This window comes from Lathyrus oleraceus, chromosome 3 (genome assembly GCF_024323335.1).
Source record: "Lathyrus oleraceus cultivar Zhongwan6 chromosome 3, CAAS_Psat_ZW6_1.0, whole genome shotgun sequence".
NCBI classification, from domain to species: Eukaryota; Viridiplantae; Streptophyta; class Magnoliopsida; order Fabales; family Fabaceae; genus Lathyrus; species Lathyrus oleraceus.
Window position 1 is genome coordinate 531,557,049 of NC_066581.1, and position 15,399 is coordinate 531,572,447.

General features: G+C 33.1%; 1 protein-coding gene across 1 annotated transcript; it reads right to left on the reverse strand.

Moving 5' to 3' along the window:
- Positions 1-13,263: 13,263 nt before the first annotated feature.
- On the reverse strand, positions 13,264-14,362 carry LOC127128714 (uncharacterized). The gene is made up of 2 exons (XM_051058091.1): positions 14,204-14,362; positions 13,264-13,671 (listed from the first exon to the last, which is right to left on the reverse strand). Exons 1-2 carry the CDS (start codon positions 14,298-14,300, stop codon positions 13,370-13,372), a joined length of 399 nt encoding a protein of 132 aa, XP_050914048.1. The 5' UTR covers positions 14,301-14,362; the 3' UTR covers positions 13,264-13,369.
- Between the last annotated feature and the right edge of the window lie 1,037 nt (positions 14,363-15,399).

Here is a 15,399-nt window from a genome sequence, read left to right on the forward strand (position 1 = left end):
TAAAAGTTGAAATCGGATCAATTGGTATTAATATTAATATGCGTTTACATACGAATACCAAAAAGACTAATGTCGTTGACCGGGATGACTTAACTGACATTCGGTACCACATCCCCTAATTACCTAAACGTGTGACCCTAACCCACGTTGATGATTCACCCCAGGTGTTTGAGGATTTGAGGATCCAAGAACATCACCACCATCTGCAGGAGTTCCCTAAGATATTCAGTCAAATTCACGTAGTCCTGTGTATGCAATTAAGTGCTACCGCGATAGCTGAGTTCGTGACCCATGCTAGAGTAGTTGGGTTATGTTGAGTTATTGGAGGGAGAGCAGGACGACTGAAGGGAGGCATTGATGTGAATGGTGCGTCGAGGAAAGGTTGAAATGATTATTGTGGTGTTTGGTAGTCATATGGTTGTTGCATGTTTTGGTTTTGTGATGTTTGACCTTCTTGGCTATAGTAGGAGGAAGGATGGTTGGTGTTAAATGATCATTGAGTGTTTTGGCTAAGGCGGCTATGATAGGGTTATATGTTCGGTGCATAGCGATGTTGGGCGTCTTGATGATGATCTACTTGTTGGTGATGATACGGGGTATGCTCTTGGTATTGTGGTTGAGTGTTTGACATGTTAAGGTTGTAGGTTTTTCCGTTTGTGGACCGAAAATTTTGATTGGTAGGGGGTTGTGAGTAACCAGTTTAGTAATTTTTTTCGGAGTTAGATGTTGAACCTTCTTGTGTGTAAGTTATCTGGCGTGGGTCGTATAGGTACATATCCTCGACGAGGAACTCAAATCCAACTGATATGTACCAAGCCATATAATTACGAGTTGTTTTTTCTTCAATTGGCATCACAACGTCAGCTAAGGCATGGTCTTGTCGATGCTTCCAGTTTCAACTCTTAGATCTAGCGAAGCTTTGCCAAGGGTTAAAGTTCCATTGGTCATTAACTTTTCGTAGATGCCATTCTTTGAGGTTTGTCGGGGGATCTGGGATATGTTGAAGCATACCGAACTTCAATTTAATACGATCACTATGGTGCATCTCCACGGTGATGAATCTTATGATTGGTGTGCATGCAGTCAAAATGGATGCATCTTGTTCGTTGATTTCATGGTCATGATCCAAGCTTAGATATGGACGCCAAATGAATTGAAATGTGAAAGTATATTAAATTATGTCTATTTATAATGAAAAACATGCACTAGTGTACATGCATGAAATACATCCTAGCTCTAGTCCAATTGGCGAGCACATGTATATTTTAAATGTTAACGCCATCTCAATTGTCGCCTTCCTAGTTGTCTAGCTGCATGGTTGTCTCGTGGAAGGTCTTGCATGCTTAGTCTTTTCACAAGGCTGCATGGCTAATGCATGCAGCGGATAATCTCGAGGGCATGCAAAGAAGGTGTCAATAATGTCTTTCCCATTGCCTTTTCTCCGGTTGAAGGTGAAATCGCTAGTGGTTGGGGTTTTTCCTTAGTTATCTCAGAAACATGTCTCTCCACAAGCCAATATTTGTTTGATTTCAGATAAACATGCTACTATTGAGAGTGCTTATAATAACCATGATAACGAATGGCATAATCATCCTTCTACCCATATCTATTTCATTAGACATATCACACAAAACTTCATGCGTGCAATCAAAGACAAAAACCTTTGCAAAAAAGTGGAGAATCCAGGGTATGCTCTAACTCATCCATCATTTCAATATTACCGTGACGAAATTATATTGTCAAATGTAGATATAGGACGGTGGATGGATAACATACCATTAGAGAAATGGACAAGGGCATTTGACAGAGGATGTCGATGGGGTCACATGACAACAAACCTTGTGGAATGCATGAACAGCGTCTTCAAAGGCATTAGAAATCCACAAATAGCCGCATTGGTGAGAACAAACTATTTTAGGTTGGCATCGACCTTCGCAATCAGAGGCGAAAGATGGAGTGCAGTGCTAATGTCAGTTTATGAAGGAGAATAGCGATCCAAAATGCAGTGGAAATTAAATTTTCCTCCTTTAGTGATCCTTACGAATGAGCATGATTAGTGATAGAATCGTTACCTCTTGTGGCGATTGAAACCTTTGATGCATATCTAAGGAGTGATCACGAGCGTTGAATGGTGACAACGCCTCTAATTAGTCCACACGAACGGATTCCTTCAATCTCAGTGCTAGCTGCTACGAGTGAAGGCGTTGAGTGAGAGAGAGAGAGAGAGAAATGAAATTCCAACTGAACAAATGCTCCGGCACAAGGGTTCTATTTATAGAACCACTTGTGTGGGCTTTAAGCTAAAAAGTCCACTTAAGTGTATGTAGCCCATATCTTATGATATACCAAAATCACTTAAGCATGTGGTACCTTACCATATTTCATATTCTACTTAAGTGCATCGTACCTTACGATGTTCTACAATTCACTTAAGTGCAGCGTACCTTACGGTGTTCCTTATTTACTCTATCTCTCATCAATCCGTCCTTTTGTGTGTGACCCTGTAGGTTCTCGCGACATTGGTAATTATATTAAATTACGTATTTAACATAATAAACAGTGAGCGGTATCTAGCAATACATCACTGCTACCCAAGACACGAAAGTGTAATGTGATATGACAAATCCTTTTGTGATAATACTTATATGTACAATTACCCTTTTGCCCTTATGTCTATATTGAACACAAGGCATATACCGTGTCATCCTTGTCCATTTCAATATTGGGCCCTTAGACATTTATCCTGTTACGCAGGATGGAAAAATTCCATCTAGGTCATTCATGTCCCTCAGCATGCTTCGTGGAGTACCCATCAACTATTTTTATGGTCATCCAATTACGGGCAACGTTTGATCAGCAATAAGGCACTCGACTCTACATCTATGGTCCATAGTGATTTCAGGTCGAAGGGTAGTATACACCACTATCACCATAAGAATAACTTATGACATTTTTCATAATATTCTATATAGTATTCTCATAGCGGGTCAATCCAGTATAAATATTACTCTTAATATTCATACCTCACTACGCCAAATAAGGGATAAGAGGGCGCTTTTTTTGGCCTATAACAGCGCTTTAAAGCGCCCTCTAATCTGGCGCTGGCATAGGTAAAGACAACGCTTTTTTTCCTGGTGAAAGCGCTCTCTAAAGTGGCTCTTTAAGCCCTTTAAAGGCCACTTTAGAGGGCGCTTTTTAAAGAAAGCGCCCTCTAAAGTGGAAACTTTTAAGGGTTTAGAGGGCGCTTTTACTGGAAAACGCCCTCTAAAGTGGAAACTTTTAAGGGTTTAAAGGACGCTTTTACTGGAAAGCGCCCTCTAAAGTGGAAATTTAAAGGGTTTAGAGGGCGCTTATTTTGGAAAGCGCCCTCTAAAGTGGGTGGTTATTTAAATTTTTTTTTTTAAAAAGCGCTATATTTTTTTATTTATTTTAGACAACCTGTATATTGAAGCAGTACACCTAAAACTGTATAATTTGAAGCCCTTTTTCACACATTGCATTCAACAAGCCTTATATACAACAATCCATACATATACAACAATCCACTGATATATAATCGTTTAACTTCTAAAGATTCTAAATATACAACCAATTCATAACTTAAAAAGAAATAAAACTAAGTAGCAAAAGCATCTCTGAGATGTATGTTTTTTTGCTAGCCGCAGTCTTCTTAGCAACAACCTCTTTTTGTTCAATATCAATAGCATGAACCTAAAATATCATAAAATTAGTTAGGTGAAGTATAAGATCAAGAATTAACATCTCCATCTAAACAAATATCAATTGATACTTTCAAATATCCAGCATCATCATCTACGCGAATGAGGCTTGACGACAATGGAACATCTCCATCTAAACAAATATCAATTGATACTTTCAAGTATCCCTTGCCCCTTGCACGAATGATTGACTTCATAATAGCCATTTTACCTGTAATAAAGAAAACAATTAAAATCAGATGACAAATATAAAAATAATTAAAATCATAAAAGCCATTTTACCTGTAATAAAGAAAATAATTAAAATCATTTGACCTGTACCTTTTTCACTAAGTTCTCTTTCTTTTCTTGGTTGGAATATGTTCTACATGTCTCTTAACAACACGGACGGTTGGATTGATCCAAATACCCTCATTATGATCATTTCTAATATATGAATCATTTGATATAATATTCTCATCTTGATCATTTCTGGTAAACGATTCAATCTCAACATCAATATCACCTTGATCTCCAGTGTTTTCATCAATTACTTTGTTGGAAAAAAGAACTATAGACCATTTCGTACTTTTCGGATCATTGACATAGAACACTTGTCTAGCTTGAGAGGCTAGAATAAAAGACTCATCTTTGTATCCCACCCTATTAAGATCCACTTGCAAAAATCCTGACTTATCCATTCGAATGCCGTTATTATTTTCAACCCACTTGCAACCAAATATAGGAATCTGAAACTTCTCATAATCAAACACCCAAATGCGCTCGATAACACCAAAATACGACAGATTTGCAAATTTGGGGTTTAAGTCCTTCACACTTGATATGTGCATTGCTTCAGCTACCACGGTGACACCACTATTCTGCATAGTACTTTTATCATCTTGTTCTTTGGTATAAAATGTGTATCCATTAATCGCGTATGCGCTATAAGAAAAAACATGGAAACTTGGACCATATGCTAAGCATCTCAACCTTTCTGTTATTGAAGCGGGATCTGAATAATACTTTGAATAAATATGATCCTTAAACCAAGGTATAAAACATCGATTGTGCTCTCGTACTATCCAATTTTCATTTCTATTGGGATTTAAACCTCAGAGAACATCCTTGTGAATTTCAACATACGGCTCAACCTCATTCTCATTGTGCAGAACATACAAATGCACTTGATCCCGTTCGACCCTTGATACTGCCACGATTTTATTTCCAATTAGATTTTTTCCTTCTTTCTTTTCGACAAGCTGAGACTTGGGGAGTCCGATTGACTGAACATTAGACAAATATTCAGTACAAAACTTAATCGCTTCTTCAACAATGTATCTTTCAACCATACAACCTTCTGGTCGACTTCGGTTCTTCACGTACCCTTTTAATATTTTCATATAACGTTCAACAGGGTACATCCATCTCATATAAGCTGGTCCACACAATTGTGTCTCTTTCACAAGATGAACAACTAGATGTACCATTATGTCAAAAAATGATGGAGGAAAAAACATTTCAAGCTCACACAAAGTAATAACGATTTCTTTTTGCAACATTGGTAAGATCGCAGGATCGATCACCTTACTGCAAATTGACTTGAAGAAAGAACACAACTTAGTTATAGAGCTTCTTACTTTTTCTGGAAGAATAGAACGTATACCTATTGGGAGAAAATGTTCCATTATAACATGGCAATCATGGGTCTTTAAACTCTTTAACTTGAGGTCTTTCATAGACACAAGTCTTCTAATATCTGAAGAGTACCCTTCTGGAACTTTAACTTCACTTAGAAACTTACACAATGTTTTTTTCTCCTTTCTAGATAGAGTATAAGCAGCAGGCGGTAGATATGTTCGTTTTCCTTTCTTCAAGGGTCCTAATTCAGTTCTTATTCCCATCGCTATCAAGTCCTTTCTTGCCTTAAGGCCATCCTTAGACTTTCCTTGTATATTGAGTAACGTGCCAATAACACTTTCAAATACATTTTTTTCAATATGCATAACATCAAGAAAATGTCTCACATACAAGGACTTCCAATACGACAATTCAAAAAAAACTGACCTCTTCTTCCACCCACTTTTGACAAGTGTGTGGGCAAAAGGCTTGCCAAACTGAGTATCCAAATCTTTCACCTTTTCAAAAATTTGATCACCCGTCAATATAGGTGGAGCTCTGCCTTGTTCTGTCTCTCCATTGAACGCCTTTCTCCATCCACGGTAGTGATGATTTGAATTTAAGAATCTCCGATGACCGAGAAAGATATTCTTCTGACCAAACTCCAAGCGCTTCCAATCTGTTTTATCTTCACAAATAGGACACACACATTGACCTTTTATGCTATACCCTGATAGATTTCCGTATGCTGGAAAATCATTAATTGTGCCAAACAACATCGCCCTCAAGTTGAAACTTTCTTTCCTATATCCATCATAAACCTCCACACCGGTCTCCCACAAAATCTTTAAATCTTCGATTAAGGGCTTCAAGTACACGTTTATGTCATTCCCTGGTTGTTTAGGTCCAGAAATCAACATAGACAACATCATGTACTTACGCTTCATACATAGCCATGGAGGTAGGTTATAAATCATAATAATCACAGGCCATGTACTGTGTGAGATACTCTGGATACCGTGTGGGTTCATTCCATCAGTAGATAATGCCAAGCGAAGGTTTCTTGATTCTTCTCCAAATTCAGGATAATCATTATCAATTTTCAACCACTGTGGTGAATCTGCCGGATATCGATACTTTCCATCTATAATTCTTTCATCTGCATGCCAGGTCAAGTGTCTTGAATCGGTTTCACTATGAAACATGCGTCTAAATCTCGGAATAACAGGAAAATACCACAAGACTTTTGCTGGAGACAACTTGTTCTTATATCGCGAGACACCGCATTTAGGACACTCATTTAACGATGCATACTCATTTCGAAACAAAACGCAATCGTTTGGACATGCATGTATCTTATCATAGCTCATGCCAATAGAGCACAACATCTTTTTGGTCTCATATGTTTGATTGGGAAGAACATTATCCTCAGGAAGCATATCTTTCAAAAGGGCTAATAACTCTGTGAAACTTTTATCCGACCATCCATTGCCCGCCTTTAAGTTGTACAACTTTAATACCGCAGACAATCTTGTGAATTTAGTGCAACCATCATACAAAGGTTTCTCTGCATCACTTACCAACCTCTCAAACATTTCGGGACAATCCTTAAGATCTCCTTCAAGTGCTTCTGCAATCTCTTCAACTCGATCACAATCGTATGTATCTGCGCCACTATAGTTTGAGGCATAGGTCGTACTATCCCCCGGTTCAACATTCTCGTTACTTTTCTCACCATGCAAATTCCAACATGTATAACTTCGATCAATTCCATGCCTCATTAGATGTGATGTCAACTGAACTGCGACAACCCGTTTCCCATAACAACAACCCAAGCAAGGACATATCATTCTACTAGGGTCTTCGGCGTGCGCAACGGCAAACTTAACGAATTCTGATACCCCATTCTCGTACTCTCTCGACAATAGATTGGAAGACATCCATGTATTATCCATTACTAATTAGAATAAACAAAAAACAATTTCAGAAGAGAAACCAAAAATGGGATGAGACAAAACAATTTCGCTTTATTGAGTTAGTCTCTGTGCAGGGCATTCATGTCTCCAACAACAACCCAAAACCAAAACAATTTTGGTTTATTGAGTTAGTTTCTCAACATTTTCAGATATCTCTGACTTCAATAGCATGAGAATGTATGAACCATGCATTAAGCATTAGTGGTATGCACTAATTTGTAGCATAGTTATATATCATCATATAGTTTTTACAAAAGATAAACATTGACTAGAAAATATATATGTAGAATTGTATAATGGTCTAACTGAAAGCTAACAGAAGAATAGTCGACTCTAATTTACTCTATCAAATAACATCCATACCTAAACTTCTTAAGTTACTAGCTACGCTATGTATGCTAGAATAAATACACTCATAAGCTGCATAGTGTACCTTTGATTGGTAGAAGGTGTTTTAGATATTGCTGCCTCCTTTTTCTACATCGAGAAACAAATGGAACAGTTGGTGAAATTTAACCCATAATGCCTAGTCTCCATTGCTAGCATTGCAACACAATAATTATTGTTGAGAATACTCAATAAATGTATGAACCAAGAAAAATGAAACCAAAAATGAACAATAGCGAACGTCAGAAGAGAAACCAAGTAATATGAAGATTAGAAAAATACCTATGGTGTCAAAATCGAACAGCTAACAACGAATTAATAGAAGGAGGAAACATCGTAGATCTAACAGAGGTGGAAGGAGAACGCCTTAGAAGTAGCGAAAATCGTAGCAGTGAGAACCCTAACGTGAAAAAGAACGAAAATAACAGAGAGTGAAATAACAAAACGCGCAGTATGTTATAATTTTAATGTTTACTAAAGGGGACCTTAGAGGGCGCTTGTGGAAAAAAAGCGCCCTCTAAAGGGGGCCTAAGAGGGCGCTTATGAAAGCGCTCTCTAAGGCTTTCCAAAAGCGCTTTATAAACTGGAAATGCACATGGACTTATAGAGCGCTTTTTTAAAAGCGCCCTCTAAGGGTAACCTTAGAGGGAGCTTTCTAAAAAGCGCCCTGTATTGTTGTCCCTCTATCTCCTCCTTATTTTTTCGCTTCACCTTAGAGGGCGCTTTATTACAAAAGCGCCCTCTAAAGTGCGCTGTCTATTCCAGTTGTTCGCTCCTTATTTTTTCGCTTCACTTTAGAGTGCGGTTTTGTAATAAAGCGCCCTCTAAGGTGCGCTGTCTATTCCAGTTTTTGGCGTAGTGCCTATGTTTAAGACTTGATAACTCCTTATCCATGATCCATGAGATGTGATCATTAGTCTGTATACATAATAGTCTTAATGCTTTAAAGTTATCCCACTTTACAATAAAGCTCGACTACAGAGACTTTAAGAATAATGTCCTTATGTTTAATGGAATCTCATGATTAAGTCACACTTGATACATTAAATGGACTAGCTATTCTAGGGACTTTATTAAACAAACATAATAATGAAAAATCCTTTTATTCTTAATAAATAATTCGATATAAGTACCAAAAGTATTGGCCTCTAGGGCTTACACCAACAAATTACTCAGTAAATGTTGTATGAAAGTGATGAAAGAGGAAACTATCAAAGCTAGCACACACGCAGTTACAATCTTTGACTGTCATAGGAAAAATTTAAGTGTGTAGGAAACAATGAACCATAATGAGGGGAGGCCAAATTTATTCTATGCTGTCAAACTAAACAGAAGTTGGTGCGACTGTGGCAAGTTCCAGGCCTTCCGTATTCCTTGCTCCCATGTCATTGTGGCATGCGCACATACTCGCCAGAATGCTTAAAGCCATCTATCCGATGTTTACAAGGCCATAACCGTCATGAATGTCTATAACAAAAGCTTCTCAGTGCTAGAAATGGAGGAATATTGACCTCCATATCAAGGGGACATAGTTTGACACAATGATGAGTTGCGAAGAAAGAAAAAGGGACGGCAAAAAATCGTCAGAAATATAAATCACAAACTTACCTTACATGAAGAACAAAAATTTAAACCTCACAAGTCATGATAATGTTTCTGAGAATTTCCTACAACATTTTAACGAATAAATGGTGTGCATATACGAAACTAAAATAAAGCAAACTAAAACTAAAAATAAGGATCGTAACACCTAAACGATCATGCTGAGTAGAGTGAGCAGACCTATCAGGACTCAAATTTTGGCAAGAGCTAAGTTGTGTCTTCCTTTGCAAGGCATGGTATCATATCGAATAAGAAAAACAAAAAATTTAAACACGGAAGAAAGATGGAAAATTAGAGAGAGGCAGACAACTTAAATGCTAAATTTTATTGTAGCCCATGAAGCCCGGACTCGGATACGGACATGGGACACGACATGGACACGAGGATCCCGTTAATGTAAAAATCATAGGACACGGGCACGGCTATATATATATATATATATATATATATATATATATATATATATATATATATATATATATATATATATATATATATATATATATATATATATATATATATATATATATATATATATATATATATATATATATATATATATATATATATATATATATATATATATATAATATAATTTATGGGCAAAATTTGTAGAGTTTAAAATAAGAAGCAAAATTTAAGTTTATTTAAGATAAAACAATAAAAAATTCTTTCAACACTTTCAAACAAATTCCAAACATGATCATTGATATTCATAGATACCTTGTGAAAATCAAAGCAGTGGTGTGCAAAGATGAAAATAATCGGAGAAGATAAAAGAATTTTGTGGAGACAAAAGCAGTCAAATATAAAAAAATACGGAATCCTAATTGTGTTGTTTTTATAGCAAAGAAGTGAAATATGAAAGCTAAAAAACCTATTTATTTTTTAAATTTTGAAAAAATTTGAGTAGGATATTTTTTTAAACAAAAAATTCTGGAATTTTCTGAATTGGACTATGTCCTTTATTTGAAATAAGGTATCGTATCCGTGTCTGCATCAATTAATTTTTTTTTGTTGGATACTTCAAAAACGTGTTTGATACGTGTCGTACGTGTGTCAGTGTCTGACACGGCGACACACTATGTGAATGACGTGTCAGAGCTTCATAGATTATAGCCAAAATATGCTCAACATCTATGAAGCTCGGTCTCGGACACGGACACGAGGATCCCGCTAATGTAAAAATCATAGGTGTGGACACGGCTATATATATTTTATATATTAATATAATAATGCAATTTATGGGTAAAAATTATTGAGTTTAAAATGAGAAGTAAAATTTATGTCTATTTAAGATAAAATAATCAAAAAAAAATTCTAACACTTTCAAACAAATTTCAAACATGATAATTGATATTCATAGATACCTTGTGAAAACCAAAACAATAGTGTTCAAATATGAAAATATTCAGAGAAGATAAAAGAACTTTGTGGAGACAATAGCAGTCAAATATAAAAAAATAAGGAATCTTAATTGTGTTATTTTTTTAGTAAAGAAGTGGAATATGAGAGCTAAAAAATCTATTTATTTTTTTAATTTTGAAAAATTTTGAGTAGGACTTTTTTTAAAACAAAAAATTCTAGAATTTTCTGAATTGGACCGTGTCCTTTATTTGAAATAATGTGTTGTATCCGTGTCCACAACAATTAATTTTTTCCGTTGGATACTTCAAAAAACGTGTCTGATACATACGCGTGTCGGTGTTCGACACGATGACATACTGTGTGAATGGCGTGTCAGAGCTTCATAGTCAACATATTTGCTTTAGAGCAACTTGAAAATCATTTAAAGGGTTATTGCTTCTTTCTTCAAAAAGACTACAATAAGAATTACCCATACACATGAGATAATGACAACATATAGTTTAAGAAAGGAGCCATAGAACTCTCCTTAATAAATACGTGAAGCGAAAAAAGAAAAAGGGAATTGAAGAGAAAAGAAAAAGTTGGTTAGAATAATTTACAACGGCAGAAATACACTGCAAAATACTATTTTAATATTCTCAACTATATTTTTTCCTAACATATCAATTTTAATTCCACCACAAAATCTGCAAACATCAAAACAAATCCAAAATCATTCTAGATTCAATGCATTGAAACACGAACTATACAATTCCAAAAAAAAACATAAATTAAAACCCAATATTCACAGGAAAAATGTAATAAAACAACATAGTTAGTTTACATTCATAAACCATTATCTTCAAAATTAGGGTAGTAAGAGGAACCAACACCTACAATACCATCAATCAAATTAAATCACCTAACAAAGTCAAATCACCGGAAGTGGAACCGTGATAGACATAGTGCAGTAGGTTTAAGCAGGTAACAATAGCTTTGTCATGAAAAACATAGAAAAATAGTGGCTTAAATGATGGAATGATATCTTGAAGTCGAAATCGACATTGGTGGTGGCAAAAGTGGCAGAGTGAGGATGAATTAGAGAGCGATGAATCAATATTACAGTGGTATCAACTTTTGAAATCTCCAACTATTGATACTACATTGGTATTAATTACGGCCATTATTACATTTTAAATAACGAAAATTAATAATTAGGATATGAAATTGGTTGGTTTAAAATATAATAATAAGGCTACTTTAAGTTTTATATATTGATAATAGATAACTTAAAAGAGAGTGATTTCAGAGCGTTTTAGAAGAAGAAATTATAATAGATATGAAAACGCTTTTAATTAATTGCGTTAGCTTATAAATTTCATACACCTTCACAATAGTTTTTTCCATTGCCTCAATGAACAGTTTTAACATTGAGAACGAGCCAATGTTAAATTTATATTAATAAATTAATGAGACGAATAATAATAATAAATTAATTATTATCATAGTAAAGCTTTTCATTTCATTAACTCATAACTACTGTACTTTTCTTTATTATAAATACTAATATTCCTAAATTACAAGAATATCGATTTTGAAAAAAAATAGATAAAAAATATCATCCATACAATCACACTGTATCTTATAATAATTAATCTAATGTAATGGTATCTTTTTTCCAACGGAAATAATAGATATTTTAAATAGTAATGTAACAAAAAAAACAATTACATCCCAACAAACTCACAACTACTGCCAAACAATAAAAACATCACCACCATCCTAACCAGAATACATAAAAAAACAAGTAATCACGTCTCATTTATGTGAAACATACACTCATGTCGAGACTAATTAAATTTAAAATTTATTATTCATCATATAAATAAATAACTAAACTATAAAATTAAATTTTTTGTATATTAATTAATTTAATATAATAAAAACAAAAATATTTATTTTTAAAGAAAGGTTATTATGTCTTTTAATAAAGAAAATTTATTGAATAAAAAAAAACCAGAACATAAAACATAACATCATAAAAAATTAACAAAAATATAGTTGAAAATGTCGACTATATATCTAAATAACACTTTAAAAAAGAAAAAGTATGAGCAAAGAGGCTAAAACGTTTGCACTTTATTATTATTTTTTTATTCCAAAAATAAGACATTTGAAAAAGTCATTTTCAAAATAAGACATTGTGGTCCTAACTATGAGGGTTTTAAGTACCTCTTATATTCGTATTTAATGTTAATTGGATCCATTACTTATTAAAAAAAATAATTTCAAACTAGGATATATGGACTATTCTTTGCCATTCAAAATAAATAAATTAAATATTCTTTTTAGAAAAAGGCTATTGAAAAAATGTTTATTTTAAAGAAAAAAAAACGTTTTGTATATATTTTATTAAAACAAAAAATTGAAAGAGAGTGATTTCAATGCGTTTTAGAAATATAAATTATAATAGATATGAAAACGCTTTTAATCAATTGCGTTAGCTTATAAATTTTATACACTTTCTCAACAGTTTTTTCTATTGCATCTTTAAATAAACAGTTTTTTTTACGAACGAGACAATGTTATATTTACATGAGTAAATTAATGAGACCAATAGTAATAAGAAAAACTAAAAGAAAACATTATGAAAATTAATTATTATCATAGTAAAGCTTTTCATTTCATTAATTCATAACTACTTTTTTTTAAATTATTAATCACTAATAATCCTAACTCCTAAGAACATGAAGTTTGGGAAGAAATTGGTGTAAATGTAAACTTAGGATCCCAAGCATAGTAGAAAATGGCAGATTGAGAAGGATAAAATGGTCCTCCTTGAATGAGAAGACAATCATCACTAAAAATTGCTGGATCAATTGATAAATATGTTTGAAAATCAGTGCAATTGAACTTCACTTGTGATTGAGTACATTCACAATTGTTGGTTACATTCACCTTCAACACTGGCATTCCATGTGCATAGTCTGATGTTTTGTACTGTCTAACTCCAATTTGACTCAAAGCACAATCTCCATAAGCTGCAATATTAACACAAGATCTCTCATTGAGGAGATTAATCTTCATTATTGTGCATAGAAAATTTCTGATTTAGAGTTAAAAAATTAAATGTGACCTAAAATCGACCGACTAAATAATTTAAAATAAATTAAACCATGACAAAATATTTGTCACGGTTAAGCTATGATGATATATGATCTATATTTGATTTTTCACTGTTAAATCGTAATTAATATACAGAACATACGTAAACTTAAGACGATTTTGATAAAATTGATAAATTCAATGATAACACAAGATTTCTGATTAAAGAGATTAATCTTAGTTATTACAGACGAAAGATTTCTAATCTGTTGTTAAAAAAAATTAAATGTAACTTAAAATTGGCCGACTAAAGAGTTTAAAATCGTGAGAAAACCACACCTAACTTAGAAAAAAGCTTTAATTAATGTTTAACTGCAAAGACATTGAATAAAAATAAAACAACAAAAATATATTTGTGATGTATATATAATCTATGCATGCTACAAGTTATGAAATACATGTTGATACCTTTGAAAACTAGGGCAAAGAAGAGAGTGAGGAAGAGAAGGTTGAAAATGGAAGCCATTTGAGAATTGAGAGTCCAATGTATGAGAAGAGGGGTCATAGTTACACTATTTATAGAATGGTAACAATAGTTGTTAGGTATAAAGGCAAGAATCACTAACTGATCAAATACATTGAATTTAATTAAAAAATAAGTTTGGCAGTACAAAGGATTGTATCCAGGAGGCACAGTTTTTTATTTTGTTGACCAATATTGATTAAGAAAAAACAAAATTTAAAATAAATAATAATTTTATTTATTTATCTGTATTAAAAATTGGTGTTTCTGCTTTATCATTTTTGAGATAAACTTTAAGCACCAAATGTTAATTAAAAAGTGCATTTAATACTATCTTGAAATTTATAAGTGATAATTAAAAAGGAACAATTTTTTTTCAAAAAAGTGACATTTAAAATGTAACGGAGGGAATAATAACTTTTATTTTTTTTTAATTTTCATGATGCATATTATTTATACAAGAACATTTTATTCTCAATAACATCCTTTTTTTGTGCAATAATGTTTTAACAACCGGATCGGAGATCGAATCGATGAAACTTACGGTTTAAGATTTTATTGATTCAACCGGTTAAACCGTTTATTAAATAAACTAATAATATCAAATTAAATTTTATAAATATGTCACACATAATCATACATTCACAATTTAATAAAATAAATATTTTAAAAATCTATTAAAAAGTTAATACAACAATATCAAAAATATATATAATAACATAACATAGTTCTACACTTCATTTAAGAATAATTTGACGAAATTAAAAAAATTATAATAAAATAAGTTAAATTAATTCAAACCAATATTAAAATAATAAAATATAAAAACTAAACTAAAGTTCAAATAATTAAGACTATTTAAATTAAATTAAATAGAATATTAAAAATAAATAATATATTATAATTCATTAAACAACAAAAAAAACAAATTTAAGTTGAACTATGACACCCAAGTCTTAATTGACAACACCAACGATTTTGAAAGATTGATCCAATCAGATCCATCTTTGATTTCCGATCCAACCGATTGAACCGGCCAATTCGATCTGATTTTTTAAACATTGTGTGCAACTCTTGAAGTTGCATCGCCCTATCTTAAATTGTGTTATATTATTAAAAGTAATTAATACAAAAATATTTT

Bases quoted from the DNA above. Each gene is read 5' to 3' on its own strand.
- LOC127128714 (XM_051058091.1), bottom strand. From the start codon at position 14,300: ATGACCCCTCTTCTCATACATTGGACTCTCAATTCTCAAATGGCTTCC. The intron at 13,672-14,203 runs GTATCAACATGT...TTAATATTGCAG, and splicing joins CTTTGCCCTAGTTTTCAAAG to CTTATGGAGATTGTGCTTTG.